At 38.7% G+C, this 27,962-nt stretch overlaps 2 protein-coding genes across 2 annotated transcripts; one reads left to right on the top strand and one right to left on the bottom strand.

Moving 5' to 3' along the window:
• The first annotated feature begins 28 nt into the window (after positions 1-28).
• On the top strand, positions 29-1,534 carry LOC129770323 (uncharacterized). The gene is made up of 4 exons (XM_055773061.1): positions 29-178; positions 399-598; positions 728-962; positions 1,024-1,534. Exons 1-4 carry the CDS (start codon positions 169-171, stop codon positions 1,449-1,451), a joined length of 873 nt encoding a protein of 290 aa, XP_055629036.1. The 5' UTR covers positions 29-168; the 3' UTR covers positions 1,452-1,534.
• On the bottom strand, positions 1,484-27,889 carry LOC129766681 (gustatory receptor for sugar taste 64a-like). Its single transcript, XM_055767268.1, has 4 exons — positions 27,577-27,889; positions 26,879-27,518; positions 1,668-1,920; positions 1,484-1,608 (listed from the first exon to the last, which is right to left on the bottom strand). Exons 1-4 carry the CDS (start codon positions 27,887-27,889, stop codon positions 1,522-1,524), a joined length of 1,293 nt encoding a protein of 430 aa, XP_055623243.1. The 3' UTR covers positions 1,484-1,521.
• Positions 27,890-27,962: the final 73 nt, after the last annotated feature.

Below are 27,962 nucleotides of genomic sequence, written 5' to 3'. Positions count from 1 at the left end.
CTTATCAACGATTTGTGCAGTCACCCACCCTGTTGTAATGTTGGAACAAGTGATAACAAAAGGTTTATATTTTAAGAGGCACCTAACAGTTAGAGTTTAGCCGGCGAGAAGTAAGTTAGTAGAACACCATCTGTTCCGAAACGTAAACCGCGATTCCTCACAGTCACAATGAATGCTGGTGAGTAATACTTTTTGAAAATTGATTCAATTTCGGATACCACGGTGAAAAATTTCTCTTACAAAACGCCAAGCTTTTGGATTTGTGATTTTTTTAAATATTTAGAAAACGATGAGTGCTCTCAAGTGGGTGGATGAAAGCTTATCAGCACCGGCGACGTTGCAAAAGGCAGAGAAATTCATCAATTCTGAATTGATTTAATGTAATTCCATTCCTACAGGATACAATTGGATGCCATGGTCTGCCTACCAGGGAGTTCCACCGGCCGCAGTTTACGCTGGGAACGATCAAGATGGTTCGGCGATTTACGTGGGCCGTGCTTTCCACGAAGGAGACCAACTTCCGGCGAAAGTAATTCCAAGTAAACAAGCGGCCTATGTGTCACACAATGGGTGCGAAATTTTCAAATCAAACTTCGAGGTACTGATAACGATGAACGCATTTTGAGATACATTGATAGGTGTCTTATCAATTCTAGAAAAAAAGGATTAGTTTGCACTCCAAAAGAAATTGTATTTGAAAAGTATTCTTTTTTCTGTTATCGCACAGGTCTTAAGTGGGCATGGTTTCACCTGGGTGCATAGTAGCAACGGTCATGTTCCAAGTGGTGCCGTGCTATGTGGAAATACAGTTACTGGGGAGCCTCTGCACATTGGTCGCGCCCATCATGAGGGAAGTTTGACTCCGGGTAAAATTCATCGCAGCCATGGTTGCCTCTACATTCCATTTGGAGGAGCTGAGCAGAGCTTCCTTCATTATGAAGTTCTCGTCGGCCAACAGAGAAGTAATTACGTTTAAAAAAACCTTAACAGTAAACATTCTTTTGTGACACACCCGATTTTCAGCTAACTGGCATCACTGCTCTGCTGGAGCACCTCTGCCACCGGGCGCCATTTTGGCGGGTAACGACAGTGACAGCTCTCCGATTTACGTTGGACGTGCTTTCCACGAGGGCGATCAGATTCCCGCAAAAGTGCTTCCAAGCAAACAAATCGCTTACGTCAGTTACAACGGCCAGGAAATTCCGAAACATTCCTATGAAGTGCTCTGCAATGGTAACGTGTCTTGGGTTCCGGCTGGATTTGGCAGCGTTCCGCCGAACGCCGTCCTCGGGGGCCGAACGTCAACTGGGGAAACTTTGTACATCGGTCGGACCCACTATATGGGAAGTTTGACCCCGGGCAAGATCCACCCGAGTCACCAAACGCTGTATATTCCCTATGGTGGCAGTGAGGTTGCAATTAAGAGCTACGAAGTATTGATTGAAAACTAAACATTTTTATTGACAAGCTTTCATATTGTGACCTGTAACGAAGATTTTGTTATTTTGAATAAACCTTCATTCAAAAAGTACAATCCGCCGTAGTGTTGTAATTCTTTGCGACCTGATCTAAGAGAACCAACTCGTAAGTCATAATTGTCCCTGCCATCTGTGAAAATAAATAACATTTTGTTAGATGAAGATCAAACAATACCACAACTCAAATACCGCAAGAATGAGTGGCCGGGTTATGCGAAAAAATTGTTTGCCCGAGAATGCGATGCACCTGAGAGACACGTGATCCAGTAAGCGCTCCAGATCAAGATTCCAGTGTGATGTGGATATATTGCGAAACATATCCAGCGGTTGTAGTGAGGCTTCATACAGGGCCGAAGTTATGTAGAGCATGGCGAAACAGCGACTCATTAGGAACAGCAGGGAGTACCATAAGTAGATGGTTGTGAAGAGGGTAGGTTGCGGCCTAGATTTCGGTAGAAGAGAAATGATATACTATATTTTCCCGACTTATGGCGTACAATTTGTTATACTGTGTCATTATTCAGTTCACAGAATTATTCATTCAAATTCATATGTACTGGGCACTTTTCACTATATACTTGACTCATATCATAGGGGTTGATAATGGAACAACTTGTCTATAATATACGAGGATTGACAATAAAATAATTAGTCTGAGCAGACAGTTGTGATGACTCCTCAACAAGATGATGTTTGATCTTGGTCCTTCCTGTACTCAGGGTTGCCAATAATTTTCAAAAATCAGGAAGAAATTAGGGTAGCTCATATTGGGTTGTTCAGAAAGTTCGTTACGATTTTTGGGAAAAAAGCATCGTTTCTATAGGCAAACATTCATTTCTTCAATTTTTGACGTAGAACTACGTCTTTCATTAAGGGTGCCTAATCAGAAAACAGGTCACGTTTTTATGAAATAAAGTTAACGTTAATAACTATTTTTGCCGTGAACGGATTTTGCCGATCGGAAATTCCGTAAGATTTGTTTATTATATTATACATTAGAATCCCCTCATTTGTAAATGGTTCAAATACATGAAAACTTTAGCGTTTCCATTTTCCCACACATTTGTTCTGTCCATTTGTGTGCTTTCCCGAACAGATCTGTCAATAACGAGCAACTTATCGACGACTAACGGAGGGGAAATCGTAGGATTTGATGTCTCCGTGAACAAAGGAAAAGTAGAAGAATGAAGGGGAATACTTGCCTAGAGCATAAACAGTGGATCTCGCTGAGGCAAACTTTCATTCGGCATCGAACTATTGAGCAATCCAGTTCACTTTGCTTTCGCTGCGCTTCGATCTAAAATTGGACCCCACCAGTGGTAATCCAACTTGGATATCGTCGTTTGGTTTTTCTGTTCGTTTTTCGCGCGTTATTCGTATCGTGTGTTTTTCTTTCCGCGTCATAAATTGGACGCTTCACGTAGTGTGTGATGAGCAAGAAGAAGAGGAAGGCAGGTCGAGCCCTGCGAAAAACGAACGCATTGCCAGGGGCAATAATATTTCGAGGCAAGTGTGATTTAATGATACACGCGATGCTGGTGCAGTGAGTGCCTTCGCGAGTGTGACACTGCATCGAACCACAGCGAAGTAGGCGATTTCGGCGCAGGTCGAAAATGTAAACGCCGTCACTCAGGCAGCAACCAAAATCAAGCTCCCCCCGCTGGTGGTGAAGGCGGTCGCTCTTGACAAACTCATCAGCGAATTCGCATCGATGGGTGTTACAGCAGAGTACAAGCTGTGTGGCATAATTCAGGCTTTTTCCAAGCAGTTAACATTGTTTGTTTTCCGTCACCATGAGGGCTTCGTTGGTGCCTTTGGTGCATCAAAAAATTATTTGGGAGATACCAAGCATCTTGAATGTCTTACTGGAATGTTATAAGTTATTTGGGTTCGCGTGCCAGTCGCAAAACTCCCTTCAACTAGAATTGCATTTGCGCTAATATTGATCGTAATGACGCATTGCTACTGTTTTCGAGGTTGTTATTAACAAAAAGAGTTTATTTCGCTTGTTTAGTCACCAAGAGAGTAAATGTCGTTCTGGAATTTTGTATGTGATTAGGTTTCGCTTGCCAATAACAAAACTTCCTCCATTTATAGTGACAGCTGCGCTTCTCTCGAGCATGAGAAAGTAATGCAACTTTTTTTCGAGGCCACTAATATAAACAGGAGCGTTTCTTTTGAGAATAGCGCAAAATGATGAGGTATGTTTATATTCCCAGTAGTTTCAATCCACCAATGTTTGGCTCTGTATGCATGCTATGGCGAATGCTTGTTTGGCGCTTGGTTTACGTTGTACGAACGATGCCTAGAGGTGCGATTCCTTAGAAGCAATGCTAAATAACATGTAGCATGATATTTGATACTTGCAAGTATTGTCATTGTTGTTGTTTCCATGTGATGCCAAAGATATATTAATGTAGTTATGTGATGTGGAATAATGGTGCTGGTCTTCTTCTTCTTCAATGGCACTAACGTTCCTAGAGGAACTTCGCCGTCTCAGCGTAGTATTACTTGCGTCATTTTTTATTAGTACTTAGTTGAGATTTCTATGCCAAATAACACGCCTTGAATGCATTCTGAATGGCAAGCTCTAGAATACGCGTGATCACAGTGCAAGTCGGAGGAAATTTCTTTGACGAAAAATTCCCCCGACCAGAACGGGAATCGAACCTGAACACCCGGCATGTCAGTTATGACGCTAACCACTCGGCCACGGGAGCACACAATAATAATGGTGCTGGTGCAACATGTATATAATCGGCTGTAGCCGAGTCTATGTCAATTGCGAAAAAGGCCACCGGAATAGCGTTCGAGGTAAATTTTCAATGCATTGACATGAAATAAATTGCGACATACGATCAGCTAGTGTATTGTTTTGCGACGGCAAGAATGAATCATCAATCAATTATCCTCAAATGATTCTACAACGAAAAAATCACTTCAGAAATTATTCTACTAAGCAGTTGTTTCTAAAATTTCACAGCATTATAGAATAATATCCCAAGGTATGAATGAGCGACTTATATAAAATAACAGCGTAGTTCTACATCAACAATGCGGTCGTATCTTGGACACAACCTCCTATAATTTTTTATGCACAGTTTCTTCCACAATCTTCCTCCATCATATGTTTGCTTTCTCATCGAAAACTGTTAAAAGTGTTTTTATGCTGTCCATATAGTCGAGGTTTTTACCGTTGAGAGAATTTGGCAGAGATCTGAACATGTGATAACTTGAAGGAGCAATATCCAAGTTTAGCTGTTTAGCATAGCATGTCACAGTCATACTCTAAAATAGTGTGTCGTGTTGTCAATGTGATATGAAGTTTGGCGTTGTGTTGATGAACACGACGCCTGTCACATTGACTAATTCGGGAAATTTGTTCTGGATCGCTGTCCTTAATTTGGCCAGAGGCGAAAAGTACTCGAGGAAATTTATCGACTGATTGCTTGGTAGAAGCTTATAATACAGACATCCTTTCCAACCCCATCAGAAACAGAGAATGACTTTCTTCGCGTGAAGACCAGTTTTGTGGCTAGCTAATGATGGTTAATTTCGCATACCCCAAGTCGTTTGACGCTCAACAATATCGTAATGATCCATTTTCATCACCCTTCATTGCCCATCATCTTTGATTGGATCCAAAATGGCATTTTGGTCGCGTTTATGGAGCGAGTTGCAGATGGAGATGTAATCCATCAAAGGTTTTTCGGTCAAATTGTGTGCAACCCACACATTGTAAAACATTTATGAATTAATTCAACTTTGTGATACGCTGTAAAAATTATGGACGGATTTCAAATTTTGAATATGTGTGTTTACGTATTCAAATGTTATACAGGGAACGAAATCTTCGAAGATGAAAAATGAAGATCGACTCTCCTCTCTGTAGCTTCGCTTCGACTAGGACTACTTCGGCATTCGCCGAGAAACAAAAATGAGAATTTTAGCATTAGCATTAGCATTGAGCAATGAAAAATTTCTCTATTGAAAGAAAAATTTTAACGCTTTCGCGTGAGTTCTGTTACAATACTAAAAAATTTATTCAAAAGTTTCACAATATATACATGGTTCCTTAAACTAAGATTGACGAGGAACATCTCCTCTCTCTCTCTTGAAAACCGATAACATATCGGTTTCGTTTAGATCATCTACCTTCCTTGTCCCTTCTTCTAGCGTATGGTAACGTGCAGTCTGAGACGGCTGCACTACCCTAAGAAAATACCTTAAGTTTATAGCACCTCGTCGGTGCGCCTATCTTATTCTTGGATTTCCCCTTTCCATCCTTCGCTCTAAATAACATCCTTTTATTTTATTACACCCTGCTGGTGTATCTGGCTGAGCGCAGCTAGGGATGGAAAAGGGTAATAAAAATGCATCCTAAATGATGCATGCATTAAATTGTTTACCGGACGCTATTTAAATATTCGTCCATTCTGAATTTATGACCGGCAATAATTTCGAACTACAAGCGTTTTCTAGCCTAACAAAACACTTGAGCTCTTACATCTTTTAATTGCCTTACATTGGTCCTTTCTAAACGTTTCTATACCTCGCTTGGAGGTCTTTTCTAAATATAATCTCAAATATTGCTTATCTTATGGATCTGTAACTCGATCCGCGATAAGCCTCAGCTGTCCGTAACATTCCGGACTCCGTAAATCTACTACATAGATTTACTCAATTATAGACAACTATCACGGTTTAAAATAATAGGAATATTTCTTGATTCTTCCTGAACTCTATTTAGCCGTATCATGTCTAATAACGAAGGCGGATCATCATTTCTTCTATTATTTTGTCTATTACTTCTTCTCTTTAATTTTATGTATACGTAAATTCCTACTATTATAGTCATTGAAATAACAGTTATGGTACCTCCAAATGTATATACGTGTTTCTTTTTTATAAAATCGTCTTCAGGTATTACTGTATCCTTTATATCTACCTTTTCATATGGATTTCTACTCGAGATAGTTGTATTCAAATTTTCATTTATGTTTGGTTTTTCTAGTACATATGGTAGTTTCTGAATAGGTTTAAAAAATATTCTAGCTTCCCCGTTATGTCCAGATATTTGGGCATAACGAATAGTTTTTTCTGTTAGGATCTTACAATCTGGGAACAGTTCTATGATCGCGTTCTTATAAGGCGGTGACATGGCTACATTATTACAATGGATTATTATCTTGCTAGGGTCGCTCGTTGTGTACAATATAGAGTTGATCTTATTCAATTTTGTTAACATGGTGTATGGTTCTTCCATCATCTTTGTTGAGCATTTTTGTTTTATCGTTTCATGAAGTAATGCTCCAGCTATGCAATCTGGAACTCTGGTTAATTCTGGCTGATTTACCACATAATGACTTTCATTAAGCTTTATTAAATTTCCATCTGGGTAAAAAAATTCATGTTTATTATTAATTGCTATTACATGGTGATCTATTTTTATAACACTTCCATTTTCAGGAATAGGGATTACATTGAATACTTCGAAGTTTTCCTTATTAATAATTACATTTTCCATTATTATATTTACTGTTCCATTTTCAATTTTAATGTTGTATTTAACTGCAAGTGGGTCTCTAAGGATTGAGTATCCTTCTGGTAATTGCTTCTTTATATTTTGAATTGCCTTTTGCATTTCATTTTCGGCTAAAGGGTGAGTCTTAATTATCCTGTATTTTCGAGTTATGCCATCAATCAATTGCAAAGCTAACGTTGTGGTCTCAAAACATTTTCTTGCGAATATATTAGTTCTTTCTTCGGAATACTTTCCCTTCAAAGATAACATTCCTTCATTTAGTCTACGAATTCTTACGCTTAATTCATCTCCCATATTTTTGCTTCTTTGATTCAATAGTCTCATGGTTTGTGAGATATCATGAAGTTTTTGCTCTTCGTGAATACGCAAAGACTGTACTTCGTCTTCCACATCATTACTCCCAAATAACAGGTCTTTCAAAAACCCAAGTATTCCACGACTCCTTTTTGATCGTGATAAAAAATTTATTTCTTGTTTTGCATTGTTACATTGTCGTTCTATCGACATTACAAGTTCTGTCAAAGCGCTGTCTTGAGTTACATTCCCCATGAACTTCAAGGTTCTTTCTAAGTTCGAATGAATAGAGTCTAGCATAGAAATATCGTCGTTAGGAATTAAGTTGGATACAATATTTGTCCTCCAAATTCCTCGCTTTACTATACATGACCCAACATGATCAAACATTAAACCCCCTTCCTCAATAGGCTGGATGTTGACGGCATTTGTCAAATTTACCAGTACTAGAATTGCCATTGCGGTTACGATAGCCTTTTGTATCGTGCCGGTATATGGTCTTATTTTACCTATGACTTTCTTTTTTGTTTGTGGCTTCGGTTTCAATTTTGACGCCAGCTCTTTTACATGCTCGATGTTAACCGTTTTTCTTACTCCCCATTCTTGAGGATTTCGCGGTCCCTTAATTTCCTCTTTACTCCCTGGGGCACTTTTAATTACTCCAACAAAGTTAAGAGGTGGTGAGGAAATAGTGGTATCTTTTGAGCTCTCGATTTCATTGTTCTTACTTACATCTAATACTGCTAATTTTACAGCTGGTCTAGTAATTTCACCTTTAATTGTTTCCACGGTAGCGGATCTAACTTGCCCATCCATATTAGTTGTTGTTCTTATCACCTTGCCCTTATGCCATTTACCTTTCTTTTCTTCATCGGCAAAAACCACGATATCCCCTACCTTTATAGGTTTAGTCTTCTCCAACCATTTATTTCTTTTAGTTAGGGTTGGGAGGTATTCTTTTATCCACCGATTCCAATATCCCTTAACAATTGATTGCGCTCTTTTCCAGTGTTGACGAGTTGCTTCTGCTTTGGAAACGTCGTCGATCGTAATGACAGCTTCACCAGCGCAACCTAACAGAAAGTGATTAGGAGTTAAAACCTCATCGTCTTCTGTATCTAAAGGAATATGCGTTAACGGGCGATTGTTAATGAGGAATTCAACTTCGGTTAGTATGGTTCTAAGTTCATACTCTGGTATGGTTTCTTGTTTTTGAGGTAAAAGGCTTTTAACTTCTCTCACCATTCTTTCCCATACTCCACCGAAATGCGGTGAAGCGGGAGGATTAAAATGCCATTTGACTCCGTCGTCTGATAGCCTTCTAAGAATTTTCTCAAATTCGTTTCTTGCTCCAATGAAATTAGTTCCATTGTCGCTGAACAACTCTTGCACTTTACCTCTACGATATTGTAAATTTCGGAAACATATAATAAAAGAGTCTGAGCTCATATCTTGTGCTAATTCGAGATGTACTGCTCTTGTTGTCATACAAGTAAACAAACATCCCCAACGTTTTTCAGTGCGTCTTCCAATAGACACGCCATAAGGGCCGAAATAATCTGTGCCTGTATACGTGAATGGCTTACAATATGGTGTAGTTCTAGAACGTGGTAGGGCTGCCATCATTGGAGGAATTGGCTCCGCAGACATATTTTTACAAAATTGGCACTTCCTTCTAACTGTCTTAATAGCAACTCTGATGTTTGTTATCCAGAATTTTTGTCGCACTGCCGCTATGGCAGTCTCCAGGTTTTTATGTCGATATTTTTCGTGATAATGACGTAATATCAAAGTGCTCACATAATGCTTGTAGGACAGAATGATAGGTGTTCTGGCTGAAGTTGGTAAACAGTTAGCGTTCTCAATACGTCCCTTTGATCTCATTATTCCATCCGTGCAAATTTCCGGGCTAAGTGCTCGAATTTCACTTCCCTTATGAATTTTCATTTTATTTTGTAAGAGTTCCATTTCTTTGGGATATGACTCCCATTGAGCCTTATATATTAAAACGAGCTCAGCATAATCCAGGTCCTCCTTGTCAATATTTTTATTGAAGCTTTGGTTCCTGCATTTTGATTTCAGCCAATCGATATATTTGAATGCAATTGCAACAGAACGCTTCAATCTCACAAAATCCGAACACCAATTTATGTGAATGCTTTTCAGACCACTAAACTCTTTCGATTGAATAGTGTGCAGTGGTCTTAATTCTTCGTCAGTGTCGCTTCTCTGAACTTCATTTGGCCAGTTTTCTTCATTATCATATAAGAACTGTGGGCCTGTAAACCAGATTGAATTACTATTTGATAATTTCGTAGCTTCATCCGCTGGATTATTCCTACTATTCACCCATTTCCACTGGTTTACGTATGTGGTTTCTAATATTTCTCCTATCCGTAAGGCAACAAACTGTTTGTACTTGCGTGGTTCTGAACGAATCCATGCTAATACAGTTTTGGAATCTGACCAAAATACTACTCTATCTATTGATAGACGTAGCTCGTTTTTTACTGTCTTAGCCAATCTGCTTCCTAATACAGCGGCTTGTAATTCGAGTCGTGGTATGGAAAGCATTTTAGTTGGTGCGACTCTTGCCTTGGCAGCCACGATATTGACATCAATGTGTGACTCATATACACTCCTTAAGTATACTGCTGCTGCATAAGCATTCTCAGATGCATCAACGAAGACATGTAGTTCTCGTTCTTTTGGGTGAGAAGAATTGGCATATGAACGTGGTATTCTTATTGCTCTTGCTTCTTCCAGTTTTGTGTGCCAGTTCTCCCATTTTTTCTTTAGTGCTGGGTTTAATTGTTCATCCCATGTTATTCCACTTTTCCAGAGCTCCTGCATTAGAATTCGAGATTGAATTGTTATATGTGATAATAAACCAAGTGGATCGTAAACACTCATGCTTTGTGAAAGCAGTTTTCGTTTCGTAAACTCCTGTGTAACAGGAATATCCACCTTGTAGCGAATAAAATCCTTTTTTGTATCCCAATACACTCCGAGTACTTTTTCATATGATTCCTCAAATTTTCCTAATAAGTCTTCTTTAACTTCCGTTCTATTTTCTTCCGGGATTTGTCCCAATAGCTCATTACTGTTGGATATAAAATTTCTGATATTGAAGTGCCCATATTTGTGAATGGTAATAACTTCGTTCACAATTTTTGAGGCATTTTCTAAATCGTCGAAACTATCTAGGTAGTCATCCACGTAATGGTTGTTTTGAATGGCCTCTACTGCCTGAAGATGACTTTCTCTGAATTTCTCAGCATTTGTGTTTTTAACAAACTGTGCGCATGCGGGCGAGCAGGTAGCTCCAAAGGTCATCACTTGCATCACATACACGTCGGGATCTTCGTCAAAGTTTTCCCTAAATAAAAACCTTTGGGCATTTTGATCTTCCTTTCTTATTTTAACTTGATGAAACATTTCTTTGATGTCTCCAGTTATCGCAAATTTTCCTTCTCTAAATCGTATTAACACTCCAAATAGCGACGTCGTTGCATCCGGGCCTTGTAATAAATTCGTGTTTAGGGACTCTCCCTTAACCTTAGCAGCGGCATCAAAAACAAGCCGTGGCTTTATGGGCTGTTTATTTAGGTTCACAACTGTAAAGTGCGGTAAGTAAAATATTTTTGGATCACGTTGCTGCTGTTCTGTGGGAGTGAGTTTTCTAGCGTATCCCTTGGTTTCATATTCCTTTATTTTCTCAACATACCATTTACGTAGACATTGATTTTTACGCATTTTTGATTCTTGACCACGTAGTCTGTTCATGGCTGATTGATAGCTATGCGGAAATTGTACATCCTCCTGTTTCCAAAGCAGCCCAATTTCATAACTTCCTTCTTCATATTTCAAAGTGGAATTCATGATATCAATCGATCTTTTTTCATCGTTAGACATCAAGGTTTTTACAGGTACTTTTATCCCGAAATCTTCTAGGCTAAAATAATTTTCCATCATTTTATTGAAATAATCTGATGAATCAATTTCGTCGTTCATCAGCACGTGTCCTTTCAATTTTTTATGTTCGTTAGTTTGCCCGAACAAAACCCATCCGAGTTTAGTGTTCTGTGCGACTGGTTCATTAAATTTACCTGATCGCGTCTCCCTACCGCTTATCAAAAACGAATGCGGTAAACCTAACAGTATTTTTGGCATAGCATTTTCATATCCTTCGAGAGTTATATCTTCTAAGTGATTGTATTCTCGTCGTAATTCATGAATATTCATTGACTGTGAGGGAAGAGATAATTCCGACACAGTCCTCAAATTATGTATGTTATAACGTTGATTATTGCATCCTTGTATACTTAGGGAAATTTCTTCACTATCTAGTTCTTGCTGAGTTTCGCCATTAGTCCAAACCAGCGTTAAGGGGTTGTTACGCCCTTGTGTTCCAAGTTTATTTTTAATATCAGCGTGAATCAAACTTACTGATGACCCAGGGTCTAAAAATGCGAAAGTTTTAATTTCCTTTTTTCCGCAGCCCAATGTAACTGGAAGGATTTGATACAGTATTTTGTTCTCTTTATTTACATGACAATTAACGCTTTCTGTATTATTAAGGTTAGCATCTCTCTGAGTTGCTCTATGCAGTAATGCGTGGTGTCTAAGTTTGCATCCATCGATTCCACAAGGCTTTGCGATCCTGCAATCTTTTGCCATGTGGTTTGTATAATTACAACATGCTAAACATAGCCTGTGTTTAAAAATAAAATCACTCCTTTGTTGAACGTTCATATTTTTAAAAATTGAACATTCTGATGTCTTATGCTCGTTTCGGCATGCGAAACACTTTGGTAGGCGCTTCGGCCTATATTTTTGTTCCTTTACAGCATGTGTATTCAAATATCCGCTCTTATGAGGTTTTTCTTTCCTCTCCGACTGTAGCATCGTGGCCAACTCTTCTTGAGGTTTTAACCAATTATAAAGGTCCTCTAGCGTCGGTATAAATGGATCAATTATATCTCTTGTTTTCTTTGTATCAGCTACAAACTTGATCCATTGATGATGCAAGTCGTTTGGAAGTTTTAAAACTAAATCACGAATCAATCTAGGATCATTGAGATATTCATCGTGTTTTAGTATTTTTATATTTGTCACGAAACAATCAAGCGATGTTACAAAATCAATCATTGTTTGGGGTGATCCAAAATGTGGATTCCTCGCATTTAGCATTTCCTTCAATAAATTCGAATAAATGGTTTCGGGATTTCCGAACCGTAGATTTAGTTTTTCCATTATTTTTGGAACATTAGCTTTATCGATTAAAAGAGCGCTCACTAATTTCAGCGCGTCTCCTTTGAGATATTTCTGTAAACGATTTATATTTTCTAAATCGGAAAAGTTTCCTTGAAGGGTAGTTTCTTCGAACGTTATTTTAAATCTAGGCCATATCTTATATGACCCATCAAAATAGGGGAGGTCTAAGAGAGATTGCCGGTGTAACAGTCTATTTGAATCAGGGGTTTCTTCTCTACCCTCGTTCTTAATTTTAAGAGTTTCTACTAGAGCCCGCATAGATTCTCTATGGATATTCATCATCTCTTCTATTGGTGTTGGTTGTGTTTTTTGAAGTCTTAACAATTCGTTCTCTATGGTCTTGCATTTGGGGCATATCCATCTTTCTGTTTGTTTAGGTTTTTTATTTAGGCCTGCGCATGTCAAATGGAACCATCGGTCACATTCATCGCACGCGACTAAATCGTCCCTAGAATCAGGCTCATTGCACAAGCGGCAATTGCCATTCTTATTCCTAATGAATTGATAAGACATGACTAAACTAAAATGGAAAAATCACACCTTTTTTGTTGATCCGGTCCTATCTCCGTCTTTCCGTGTTGGTGCTTGGGCGATTCTCTCTTTGTCCTGGGAGGCCTTCTGGCTCGGATGTTGTTGTCACCTCTGGTGGTGCTACTGCTGGTGCTGCTGCGTCTACTGCTGCTTAAGGTTTTTGCTGGTTAATTCACTTATATTTGTCTCCGTTTGAAAGGAACACTTTTGGCATCCACTGCCGGTTTCTTAATCAATTCACAATGTTTATTTCGGTTGAAAGAAACACTTTTGGCATCCACTGCCGATTGAAGAGTTCGCAAATTATCTTTGAAAAAGACTTTTTATTCGCGATTAACACTGTTGGCATCCACTGCCGATAAATTTTCGCGAATTATCACTTCTCGCATCCACTGCTGAGAAGAGTTCGCGAGTTAACTTTGAAAAAGACTTTTTATTCGCGATTAACACTGTTGGCATCCACTGCCGATAAATTTTCGCGAATTATCACTTCTCGCATCCACTGCCGAGAAGAGTTTCACCTTTGGCATCCACTGCTATTTGAAGAGTTCGCGAATTAACTTTGAAAAAGACTTTTTATTCGCGATTAACACTGTTGGCATCCACTGCCGATAAATTTTCGCGAATTATCACTTCTCGCATCCACTGTCGAGAAGAGTTCGCGAGTTTCACTTTTTTCCACTTTGGAAATCTTCACTGCTCCTCTCTGGAGCCACCATGAAAAATTTCTCTATTGAAAGAAAAATTTTAACGCTTTCGCGTGAGTTCTGTTACAATACTAAAAAATTTATTCAAAAGTTTCACAATATATACATGGTTCCTTAAACTAAGATTGACGAGGAACATCTCCTCTCTCTCTCTTGAAAACCGATAACATATCGGTTTCGTTTAGATCATCTACCTTCCTTGTCCCTTCTTCTAGCGTATGGTAACGTGCAGTCTGAGACGGCTGCACTACCCTAAGAAAATACCTTAAGTTTATAGCACCTCGTCGGTGCGCCTATCTTATTCTTGGATTTCCCCTTTCCATCCTTCGCTCTAAATAACATCCTTTTATTTTATTACACCCTGCTGGTGTATCTGGCTGAGCGCAGCTAGGGATGGAAAAGGGTAATAAAAATGCATCCTAAATGATGCATGCATTAAATTGTTTACCGGACGCTATTTAAATATTCGTCCATTCTGAATTTATGACCGGCAATAATTTCGAACTACAAGCGTTTTCTAGCCTAACAAAACACTTGAGCTCTTACATCTTTTAATTGCCTTACATTGGTCCTTTCTAAACGTTTCTATACCTCGCTTGGAGGTCTTTTCTAAATATAATCTCAAATATTGCTTATCTTATGGATCTGTAACTCGATCCGCGATAAGCCTCAGCTGTCCGTAACAAGCAAGTTGCACAATATCGTAGGTGGTACGAATTCAGAACTGTTACTTCAAAAGTTCACCTCCATCCGTTACTGACGATTGGAAGTACCTCTCAGATGAAGGCTTGCTTTCTCCAACAGTTAAGAATTGTCCTGGCCACGTCCTTGCAACTGCTGAGGAAAAGGAAGGAATGTTAGTTCGATATTTACTTAAGAGAGATGCAGAGAACTCTACAACCTCTCATAAATATCTCGGGAATTTAGGAAATATGTTAGTAGGGAAGGTTAGCCATAGGATACACTCAGTCAGTGTTATTGACATAGCTTGTGATTACTATTTCAATTACTATTACTGTTACTATTACTATTATTATTACTATTACTATTACTATTACTATTACTATTACTATTACTATTACTATTACTATTACTATTACTATTACTATTACTATTACTATTACTATTACCATTACTATTACTATTACTATTACTATTACTATTACTATTACTATTACTATTACTATTACTATTACTATTACTATTACTATTACTATTACTATTACTATTACTATTACTATTACTATTACTATTACTATTACTATTACTATTACTATTACTATTACTATTACTATTACTATTACTATTACTATTACTATTACTATTACTATTACTATTACTATTACTATTACTATTACTATTACTATTACTATTACTATTACTATTACTATTACTATTACTATTACTATTACTATTACTATTACTATTACTATTACTATTACTATTACTATTACTATTACTATTACTATTACTATTACTATTACTATTACTATTACTATTACTATTACTATGAAAAAATGGCATCTGCGGAGAGAGCCGGTTAGTAAAATAAAATTGCTCCAGCCTTCCGATTGTTGTCACCTTTTTAGCTGAGTTAAAAGAAGAGATTTGTTAAATGTTAATATGATTTTTATTGATAAAGGAGTAAATCTGTGGGAGTGAAAATGCTTGTGCTTTAGTTATTTCTTCTCCCATAGATACAAACCATAGAGTCTTATCAATTAAAGAATTTAAAAAAAAAACTAAAGAGTTAAAGAACTGAAGAATTGAAGAATTGAAGAATTCAATAATTAAATAATTAAAGGATAAAAGATTTAGAGTATCAGTCATTAAATAATTACAGAATACAGAATACAGAATAATTGAACAATTGAAGAATGTTTATAATACGCATCTGAAAAAAAAATTAAAACAAAACTTATCTGACGCCACTGCACGCTCGTCCCATCCTATGCTGATTCGATGATTCCTTTGATTGTGATATATTCGCTGCGATTATTTACGCTTTCCACTTGGCAACACTTATAGGTTCCCGAGAAACGTAAATGAGAATTGACTAGAAAATGGATTGACGAGTGTTGAGAGCGAGGAGACCCGAGTGTTGAGAGCGGTACCCGCGTAAAAAAAGACCAGTGCAATATCACATCTTCCCCTCCGCTAAAATTTTTCTCTTATGTTTCCTCAGGGCATATTGCGGTAATTAGTGCTTGTAACGGAGCTTAGCGCTAATGAAAGAAATTAGTGCTGCACCTTATCACGATTCTTACGTGGATTTTGGGTGTTAGGTAATGGGTAGCTCAGCGGGCTGTACAACGGGGCTGTACAACGGTGAATGGATTTCCCTGTCTACTTAGCTCTGGACGGTCCAACAGCGGTACTGCACGTGCCTCGACAGTAGAGTGTACACATCACAAAGGAATCTTCTAGCAACAGCAGATGTACTCATTCGTGAGGAAAACCGAACTATAGCTACCAGTAACCAACGACGTTGCAGGAAAAAACTATGTTTACGGAAGCGAGTAATAATCAACTTTTTACTTCCGTTCTACGTAAGGATAGTCCCATTTGATATCTATCGTTAGGTGACATGTTGTTTTTACGCGGATTCCCCAACTAACGCGGATTTTCGAATCAACGCGGTTTTTTTTACGCGGATTTTCCAATTAAGCCGGTTTTTTTACGCGGATTTTCCAATTAACGTGGTTTTTTTCACGAGGAACGTATCCCCCGCGTAAAAAAACTGGGTGTAGGTAATACTTATTCTAATTGACGTGACTAATGAATACAAATCTGCCTCTTCATTCAACCTGACTTCAATCCATACTTCTACTCCCCCTGATATTAATCTTGTTACCCGCGTGTTTACGTCCATACAAAATGAAACGAAAACATGATTTCTGATGCAAAAATAGGTGGGTTATATCTATGATATAACCGCAAGAGGGACAACCATTGGCATGGGCATAATCATTTGTTGGTATTGATTCAATTATTGATTGAACGAAAGTATTTTCGGATTCAACTGAATTCAATATATTTGCTGTGTAAGTAAAGATTTTGAACAAACGCCATGTATTGTAAGCCACCTTGGTTTAGGTGACTGTGTCAAGGAACACAACACGGTGGGAACCAAAGTTCATCCTACTTTCATGCATTAGCAATGCCGGTATCCCCTAAACACCTCGGTTTTGAAGTCTGTGTTGAGGAAATCGTAAATCGGGCAGTTCGGGCGTTTAGATAGCGCTTAACATTTTACAGTTTTATTCAATTGTTTATCTCAGGAAGAATAACATTTCATTTATTGTGATAGATGCGTAGAAATATTTCATATCAATTGATGCAAACATCTTTTCGATCTATTAAGAAATGTTCGAGTTATAAGCATTCGGAATCTTTCATTTTTCCCTGCATGTTCTGTGTTTAGGTTTTTCATTTCACCCCCCATATATCCGGGTAAGACGTAGTCCCACGTCAAAAAGTAGTACACCATTAATGGACGGTTTATTGTCTACCACTGTGAACTCAAATCAACGAACGTAGACAGTTATCAGGTGTGCTATAAAGGTCCTCGCGTTATTGTTAGTAAATAGTGTGCAGTTTGGGAGGAATTCTAAACAAAATTTTAGTTCACTTTGCCTCCGAGTTAATTTTTTTGAAAAAAAACATACAGAAAAGCGGGTTTATATTAACAAAGCTCACAAATTTGTCAGTGTTTTTGAGCACACAACTGCACGCTATTTTATATGTGTGAGTAATTTTCGTGTACGTTACAAAACAATCTAGCTCATCTGTAGTAGAAATCAAACCACGGGGAAGAATCAAATGGGATAGTCGAGTCGTAGAGTGTAGAGAATTTTTTTTCCGCTGCACTAGAAATATTGTTTTAATATTTGCATAACCAAATCGCAATAAACTGAGCTTACAAGGCGGCGACAAACAGTGTTTTGGGGCTCACGGCGATGGCAAATATATTGTCATTAATTTTTTCAACGGTTTCAATAGTTCATTTTTACCAAAGGTAAATATTAGGCTGTCAAAAAAAGTCCTGCGGTATTTTTTTTTAATTTTCATTTGTTCATAAAATTAGTTACAATCATCTGTTTTAAGTCAAATATGCGCCGTTTTGTTCGATGACTTGTTCCCAACGAGATGCCAACTTCATAATACCCCTGTTATAGAAGCTCGCTTCCTTATTGGCAAAAAACTCGGATAGCCAATTTTCACAGGCCTCTTTTGTGGCTAACTTCTGACTACCTAGCTCGTTCGCCATGGACAAAAACAGGTGGTAGTCACTTGGTGCAAGGTCCGGACTATACGGCGGATGCAAAAGAACCTCCCATCCGAGCTCCCGGAGCTTCTGGCGCGTCACCAAAGAAGTATGTGGCCTGGAGTTGTCCTGATGGAAGACAATGCGGCCTCCGTTTATCAAAGATGGCCTCTTCTTCATGAGTGCTACCTTCAAGCGATCCAGTTGTTGGCAGTACAGGTCCGAATTGAGCGTTTGGCCATAGGGAAGCAGCTCATAATAGATTATTCCTTGACAATCCCACCAAAAACACAGCAGAACCTTCCTGGCCGTTAACGAGGGCTTGGCCACCGTCTGAGCCGCTTCAGCGGGCTTCGACCACGACCGTTTGAGCTTCACGTTGTCGTAAGTGACTCACTTTTCATCGCCAGTCACCATCCGCTTCAGAAACGGGTCGATTTTGTTGCGATTCAGCAGCGATTCACATGCGTCGATACGGTCAAAGATGTTTTTTTGCGTCAACGTGTGTGGCACCCATACATCGAGCTTCTTTGTGAATCCAAGCTTCTTCAAATGGTTAATAACGGTTTGATGACTTATCCCCAGCTCTTGGCCGATGCTACAGCTGCTACTATGCTGGTCTTTCTCGGCTAATTCAGCGATTTTGTCGCAATTTTCGACGACAGGCCTTCCGGAGCGTGGCGCATCTTCGACGACCTCTACACCAGAACGAAAACGTTGAAACCATCGTTGTGCGGTGGAAATGGAAACTGTATCGGGTCCATAAACTGCACAAATTTTATTGGCAGCTTGAGATGCATTTTGGCCTTTGTCATAGTAGTACTGTAGAATATGTCGGATTTTCTCTTTATTTTGCTCCATATATGCGACACTATAACTCACGAACGACTTAACCAAACAAAACACTGTCAAGGACTATATTAAAAAATACCTTTCCAACAAGCTATAGTATGACTCGATACAATGAATACAACTAGAACTACGCGCTTACAACGATACCTCGCGGAAATACCGCAGGACTTTTTTGACAGCCTAATATGTGTTCTTCCTCGTGTGAGGAGTATGTTCTCTAAAGTTTGAGTCGATTCCTTGCCTAGTTTCCTCGACCTTGTAAAGGCTCAATAAATGTCGACACTGTACATGCGACAACGCGAATCACTTCGGAATAGATAAATAACCAAAAGAAACAGTAAGCATTATACAAGTGTGGATCGGAGAACTTTTGACGTAGGTTTTTATGACTGTTATCTGCCAGAAAAAAAAATGTAGGGATCCCAGTATGTTCGCTACGGATAATTTTTATTCTGATAAAGTAGAAAGTACAGAAATCAGGATCATTTTTGTTTGAAACATCAAAATAGTAAAATTGAGTGTTTGTCAGGTTATCAAGGAACATGTCAAAAAGTTTGGGAATCCAAACGGATTTTTTTAAGTTTAGCTGTGACTCTACACGCCGTATACACCAGATATTGCAGCTTTAGATTATCACTTGCTCAGATTTCTGTAAGAATTGTGGCTCACCAGATATCATAAAAAACCTTGCCCAGTTTTTTTAAAGTGAAACCAAAGAAATTCTGGGAGGATGGAGTTTTCAAGTTCCGTGAAGGATAACGATTGTGGAACAAAAGGGTGAATATATTAATCGAAGAAATGTTTGGCTATAGACAAAATTGTGTTTTAGATTTTTTCTTAAAATCGCAAGTGTTTTGTTTTGACAAGGTTCATTGTAACCGCGATTGTTACCCAAACTAGTTACGTGTACTGTAAAAGTAGAAGTGTATCATGATCAGAAAAGAAAGTTTCAAAACTACGAAATACTGCACAGCACTTTAACTCTTTGTGGTCGCTTGTCTGCTCTCAGCCACCACAGCAAGAAACCATGGTAATCTCATATTTTACTCAATCAAGTATCAGTTTATGCTTTTCCTAAACGAAGCTTGATGTCTAGTGAACCTGTTCACGAATGAATGTGGTGCTCCTATGAGTAATAGATAACGGTATTCAGTATCAAACAAAGTAGTCACCCACACAAGACAACGTACAGTGCGTTGAATGCACAAGAATGTGGGACAAAAATCATGAAAGCAGAATTTAGCCATTGTAACACTTTGGTGTGATGGAAAAGATTGTTCATAAGTATCAGAACTACTGTTTGCTTGAATGTCTCATTTTATTTGGATAATCACATAAGTGTCTCAAGCGACAAAATATTTGTTCATCTTATGTGAAAAGTTCTGATCATTTCGAATACGCAGGAATCATTATTTGAGTAACTTCTGGTTTAAATTATATTGAAGTAGTTGTTTTCAAAGAGTAGAATAATTGTTTGCTCAAGTGTCTTATGTCATCTGAATAATCTTATGTAAATAATCTTTGTTTGTTTAAAGTGAAAAGTGCTGATCTTTTCGGATACGCATTGCTGGCATTAATTACACATTTATTGAAACAATGGCAAAAGTGTCTCATATTCAGCGGATACTTCTTCTTCTTCAATGGCACTAACGTTCCTAGAGGAACTTCGCCGTCTCAACGTAGTATTACTTGCGTCATTTTTATTAGTACTTAGTTGAGATTTCTATGCCAAGTAACACGCCTTGAATGCATTCTGAGTGGCAAGCTCTAGAATACGCGTGATCACAGTGCAAGTCGGAGGAAATTTCTTTGACGAAAAATTCCCCCGACCAGAACGGGAATCGAACCCGAACACCCGGCATGTTAGTTGTGACGCTAACCACTCGGCCAAGGGAGCACAAATTCAGCGGATACTAGAAATAAAATTCTGTATTGATCATCCTCATATGATTTACTCTTGGAGACTGTTTCGAAAGATTTCACTCGAAGACGAATTATAAAATATATTTTTTATATAAAAACATCACATTAAAAAAACACTGTTAAGTAAATACATATATATATAGTTCACAAAACAAAATTTAAAAAATGTATATTTTTCGTAATTTTGCATATATCACTGTTTTTTTAAGAAAAAATAATTCCGACCAGTACGACACCCATGCCCAAATCTAATACGACCGCAAAGGGTTAATAATCGTTTCTGATTTTTATTTATTTTATTTTATTTTATTTTTATTTATGTATACATTCATCGGACTTAACATGGTCTACATGAAACAAAAACTACAAATATACATGTGGGCAACAAACACTACGTTGAAACATAAACAATTAAGAGATTCATCATTTTTAAGCCGCTTAAATTATCTAGTTGAGCTAAGCAGCTGGAGCACTTTCAGTTTGAAGACAGATGAGGACTCATTGAAATCAAATAAATGGTAAAACTCATTAAATGCTGAACACATGGATTGAAACGGTGAATTTTTTGTGAAATCCGAACGGTTCCGTGGCATACGCAAAAATCCGCTGCTTCGTATGGCGGTAGATTCTGCGGATTATTCCAAGGTAACTCTCTAAGGGCGTACCGAATGAATTTACGTTGAATGGCTTCTATTCGATTCGTCCAGTTGCTGTGGTACGGTGACCACACGATTGAAGCATTTTCCAAATGATAACGAACGTGCGCGCAATATAAAGAGCGAAGGCAATGCGGATTATCAAACTCTCTCGCAATCTTAAACATAAATCCAAGTTGTCTATTGGCTTTGTCGATTACGGCAGACTGGTGGTTTCGAAATGTCAATCTGGAATCAATCGGGACGCCTAAATCCTTGACGCACTCCACACGCTCAAGCTTTTGATCATTGATACGATAGTCAAAATAGAAGATCTCACGGCTTAGTTTTCGATGGAATGAAATAACGATACATTTCTCAATGCTAATAGTCATTCTGTTCTTTTTACACCAGTCGTAGAATTTGTTCAGCAGTGATTGTAGAACGTAGTGATCGTCCAAACTTTCCACAACGATGTATATTTTCAGGTCATCGGCATATACCAGTTTGCACCTTCCATCAAGCGGTACAGTGACATCGTTAAAAAATCAAGCGGTACAGTGACATCGTTAAAAAATAGTACAAATAGCAAGGGACCGAGATTGCTGCCCTGGAGAACTCCAGTTTCATTCACGAGAACATTCGACAACGAAGAACCTACTTTGACTTGCAGTATTTTATCCTTGAGGTACGATTCCAACCAGCGGCAGAGGCTACTAGAAAATCCGAGTTTAGCAAACTTCTTCAAGGCAATGTCGTGGTCAATCCTATCGAAAGCTGATTTCAGATCAGTGTAAATAGCATCAACTTGGTTACCGGATCCAGTATTGTCAATGCAAAACGTGATGAACTCCATCAGATTTGTATGAACAGACCTGCCTTGTACGAACCCATGTTGTTCTTGAGCAATGTAACTCCTGCAGCTGAAGCGAATTACTTCACTCACAATTATTTCCAGCAGCTTAGAGCCAGCGCACAGCGAAGTGATGCCTCTGTAGTTACTTACAGACCGCTTTTCACCTTTTTTGAAAACTGGAAACATGTATGATTTTTTCCATTCTGCAGGAAATTTTGCTTGTTCCATTGAAAGTCTGAAAATCTTCAGGAGTGGCGTTGATAGTGGTTGAATGCATCGTTTCAGATTTGTTGCTGGTAGATCGTCGGGTCCAGGAGTATACGAAGACTTAAGCTTGTGCGCCGCTCTAAAAAGCATTTATTCGGATACAAAGAAGCAGTCAACATCGACAAGATCAGCAGGAACAGTATCGAGAAATTCATTGGATGGATTTTCCGGACCAGCTTTGCTAAAAACTGACGCAAAATGCTGCACAAACAATTTACATTTCGTTTCGTTCGTCGATGCTGTAGAGGTTCCGAGTGACATAGTCAGGGGTAAACCATCTTCCTTGTGCTTTGATTTTACAAACGACCAAAACATCCTTGGATTGCGACGCAATTGCTCCTGGATTCTCCTCACATAACCAGCATATCTTTGGCGATTGTATGCACGGTGAGCAGAGCATGCTTCCTTGAATTGAGTCTTCGAATACATACACCGTTTCGATGAAACGTTTCATTAGTTTCATCAAACCAAGCCAAAGTTGTCTGTCTTTCTGTCTGTCTGATTCTTATGGACTCGAAAACTACTGAACCGATCGACATGAGAATTGGTATGTAGGGGTTTTTGACCTCGAAAACCAATCAAACATGTGAAGGTTTTAGAGGACAAGAAACATTTCTGTGGTGATTTGTTAGTCATTTTGATGTTTGCGCTAAAGAAGTTGATCTTTGTTCGAAAGTGGAAATTGATTTTAATGTGATAAAACTCACTCCTATAGCTTCTTCTATCTATAGAAACAAAAATATATGATCAAATCTTTTGATCTTAATATCGTAGCTGAGCCGATTTTTGTTCTGATAATATTCAGAAAAAAATCGCTCGACAGTTGCCAAGGAGTGAAGTATAGTGAGAACGTTACAAACATGGCATCGTAGCGCCGAAAATGCGAGGGAACCGTCAATTCTTTTTGGGCATCCAATTTTGCATATGCTCGTCTTCTGAAACTGTTATTTTCTTACGGAGTAATTTTACCTTTAGGATACAGAGTTCATTCTCCAGATCTTGTATATTCCCATCGTAGAATCGTGGAAACGCCTGAAACAAATTTTTCCTGAATTGCCTCGAATTCATCAGTCGTGTTTGGGCTATATATGTCTCTCAAAAAATGCTCAAGATAGTCAGGGATTTTCTCACGTGAATAACTAGCACACAACACCAGTGAATGACAGGTACATTTGACGATTAGTAATTCTGGGCAATCGATTTTCATCAAGTGCATTAAGGAATTCGAAACTCTCATCATCACGGTCGCACCGTCCGATGCGAATTCTTTCAGACGATCCTTGTATTAAATTCCTTCCTAATGAAAATGACCAATTATTGCATTGTAAACACTTTTATGATCAGCCGCACCAAGCGATACTGCGGCGTAAAAGTCGACATGTACCTGAATGTCACTTTGTTCAAATGTAAGAAATCTCACATGCGAAAAAAATCTGTACCAATCTGTACTTTTTGAAGAAAATCTGTACTCTGTACCGTACAGAATCTGTACCAAAAACAGCGAAAAAATCTGTACCATTCCAGATAAATCTGTACGTGTGACAACACTGCTCACAAGTGTCGTGTTAAGTCTCAGAGCTCACAATATTTTCTTGCTTTCGCTCGCGTATTCGGATAGCCGTATCAGGCGGAGATTTAGATTGCGTTCTTCGTTGATTTGTCTTTAGGGGTTCTTCTTCTCGGAATCTCAGCTCTGGTCCTCGGCTCGGTCGATGATCCACCACGCCACACCAGGCATAACCATCCGGTGCTAATGCCGATTAATAACAGCTACTGTTTCCAGCACAATTCACCAATCACAGCATGAAACCACCACACAAATCTGTGTTAATTGCTTGGACGGAGAGCGACTCGCAATTTGTGAAGGTACTTGATGGTTTAGAAATTTTATTCCACGAAATAGTTCTTGGTTTTTCCGACTCGTCGAGAACACGTCTGGTTTTTATACAGTGGCTCTAGTCAGTCCCGACTCGATCAAACCGGAGCTCTCGCGATCCGCCAGATAATGCACATTCGGGTTCGTTCACACCGCCAACACTGCCGTTCTACGCATAGTTGTCCCATGTTACTTTTTGATAATTTTCACTTTTCTCCATGAAACGATGTTTTTATGCATAATCTTCCCGAAAAACACAAAAAAAACTTATTGTTTGTTCCCAGCTTTAAAAAGGCAACATCAAGTTCAATTGTCCCATGTCCCATCGTAATTGTCGATTGTCTAATTCTCAAACAAATAAAAAAGGATAACAGACCACGTGCACACCTTGTTAGCGAATCCCTAATAACAATGAGATTTATATTCTGCAAAGGTGTTGCAGATCATCCACTTCTTCATAAAAGGATGTTTTCATGCATAATTTTCTGGAAAACACAAAAAAAATATTGTTTGTTTCTAGTATTTTAAATAACAACATCAAGTTAAATTGGCGCCTGTTCGAAAGTTTTCGAAATCATCGTAAATGATGCTGTTGCAAGAACTATCAATCACAAGATCAGCATGGATTCTTCCCAAAAAGGTCAGTCGCTACCAATTTGGTCGACTTTGTTTCTTTCTGTCTGCGCAGCATGGAGCAAGGCACTCAGGTGGACGCAGTGTATACAGACCTTAAGGATGCTTTCGACCGTGTCGATCACAAAATCCTGATAGCTAGACTGAACAAACTAGGCATTTCCTCGAGATTCACGATATGGTTGAACTCTTATCTAACAGATCGGTGGATGTGTGTCAACATTGGATCTGCGCAATCTGTGAGTTTCTCCAATCTTTCGGGAGTGCCTCAAGGAAGTAACCAAGACCAACTGTTGTTCTCATTGTTCGTCAATGAAGTGTCCTTAATACTTCCTCCTGGCTGCCGCTTATTTTACGATTAATTTTTTGATGTTATTTTATTTAACATAAAAAAAACGTTAAATTGTTCCATGTTGATATTCTAGGCATAACTGTCCCATCATGAATTTTTAAAGCTGTAATCAAGCTTGATTGTATCAAGTGAAGGGAACTTTCACAATTCATTAACACTTTGACGGCCATGTTGTTTTGGCTGAAAAGTTCGTAAAAACCTGGAGGGTCCAATGATTGATTCTTATACTAGATGGTGCCAGGAACCCATCTAGCATAAAATTTCATCCCGATCTGCCATATAAGGGCAAAAACTACCCGTGTGTAGATTGCTGCCCCATCGGCCCCATCTCAAGGTGAAAGAGTAAAATATCGATAAAAATCATAGAATAATACAAGCAATTATGCCAAACTATGAGCCCCAACGGAATAATTTTTGAGTGCAGTGCGACACTCATGGCCGTCTAAGTGTTAAACAATAGTTTATTGCTTATAAAAAAACCGGTGTAATGCTAAATTGGAATGTTCAAAGCTTCTGGTAGACAAATATGGTAGAAAACTTTGATTGTGTTTTAATCAGTTGCAGATTTTGGAATATGGGACAACTCGGCTATATTTTAGTGTATCGTGCAATGTTGAATGTGCTGTTTATAAACCTCGATTCATGTTGTGTATGACTATGTGTCGTCATTTTAACCTTAGATGTCTATGATTTCTGTCTGTCATTTTACTTTTATCAGATTTTTATTCACCGAAATTTCAGGTATATGGTTTTTAGTCTAATGCGAAGGACCCTATCTAGTTTTTTTTTTAATTTTCCTATAGATGTGAGTTTTCCTCTTTTTTTAACAATAATTTTGATAAGCACCGTTGGTGGAGAGAAGCCTCTATAAACAACAAAAACCCAACAACTGACTTGTCATAAGTTGTCTTCATTCTGAGAAAACAATTTTGTTTCAGTAGAGTATAGTCACCGTAACATTTAGGTGATATTTCAACTGTGTCGGAACAATTAATAAAACTTTTCCAGCAAAATTCGACACAAACAATAACTGTCTCGATAATTAACGGGGGGGGGGGGGGATCTGTTGAGCTTAAACATGGCGTGAATGTCACTAAAAATGCTGTCAGGTGACATGAAGTAATCAAAAGCGACAAGATCGTGGAGTTAAAATTAGAAACTCTGGTTATTTTCTGATCAATGATCAATAAGAATTTCATTTGAGATGATTTGACCTTACGTTCTGTTTCGTTGAGTTCTACCATAACTCAAGTTATTTATTGCATACTTTCCCGGATATTCCCCCCACAAGGTGAGTTTGATGCCTACAGTTCAAACTAATGAAATGAAGGAGTTATAACGGAAGAGTTATCATTATGAATACAAATCACAGAAAAAGAACTTACTCGAAAATGTTGTACAGTTGCACGGAGATGAACAACATGTCATTCGCACACGACATTAGGATAATCCTCGAAAGCTTCGCATCAAGAAAGCCTACCAGGTCACTGAGACTCAAAAAATCCATTCGAAGCTCCCTCCACACTTCCCGTGGGAGCTGGTCGCGTCCGATAAGCCGTTGTACTCGACCATTGAACTGGTGAATGCGTCGCTGCACCACTAGACACACGCAAATGATAAACACGTCGCTGTAATTCCAGGTTATCTTTGCCACCCTCATTGCCAGCTCAATGGCTACACCCAGTGCTGGATGATATGGTATCAGTTGCACGATATGTGGATGTTCACGGTGGAAGAAATTACGCCAAAAGTCGTTCGCGTGCGGACAGATCTGCATGTGCAGTTCGTTTAGTTTGTATGCCGACACAAAGTTTAGGATGTCTTCGAGGGAAGCCATGAATATGATAACAAAGGCGATTCGTACGGTGAGTGAGGCCAGCGGAAGTCCTTGTCCTGTTTCATACGGGTAGTACAAAAAAGGTTTTTCTTCTTCCGCCCATCGTAACATGATCGAGCGCCAGTTGGAAGCCAATATCATGAACTCGATCATAGCGAAGATGATGACGAGATAATAAATGGCGCCGGCTGTAGATAAATGGAGGTTTAACTGGGAACTCGTGAAAATTTTTGGATCCGTACTTACCAGCGCTTCCAAGTCCGATGATTCCGCGTTGGAAAAGATGAATAACAAACAGACAACAGATCGATATCATCGTCGTCACCATCACACATGCTAAAGCAAAGCGCAAGCTTTTAAACTGGAAATTTATTTCGTCAGGAGAACTTCTAAAATATCCACTGACCGGCATTAGTGAGAATATCTGGCCGAACAGTATTATGGGTGCCAATGCTTTGTGAGCGGAGCACCCGCTGGGAATACTTCTCTGCCCATGGTTAGACTCCCAAACCAGGATTTTCTTCCCTAGCTTCAAATTCGGTTTGTTTTCGGAAGTCATTTACCGCGTGGATTATTGCTCGTTCTCGTTGAATTGCGTAGTGATATGAAATTGTGCTCGAAACTCGACTCGT

The sequence above is a fragment of the Toxorhynchites rutilus genome, chromosome 2 (genome assembly GCF_029784135.1).
Source record: "Toxorhynchites rutilus septentrionalis strain SRP chromosome 2, ASM2978413v1, whole genome shotgun sequence".
Classification (NCBI taxonomy): domain Eukaryota; kingdom Metazoa; phylum Arthropoda; class Insecta; order Diptera; family Culicidae; genus Toxorhynchites; species Toxorhynchites rutilus.
The sequence above is the reverse complement of the archived record's forward strand: the minus strand, read 5'-3'. Positions and strand labels throughout refer to the sequence as shown.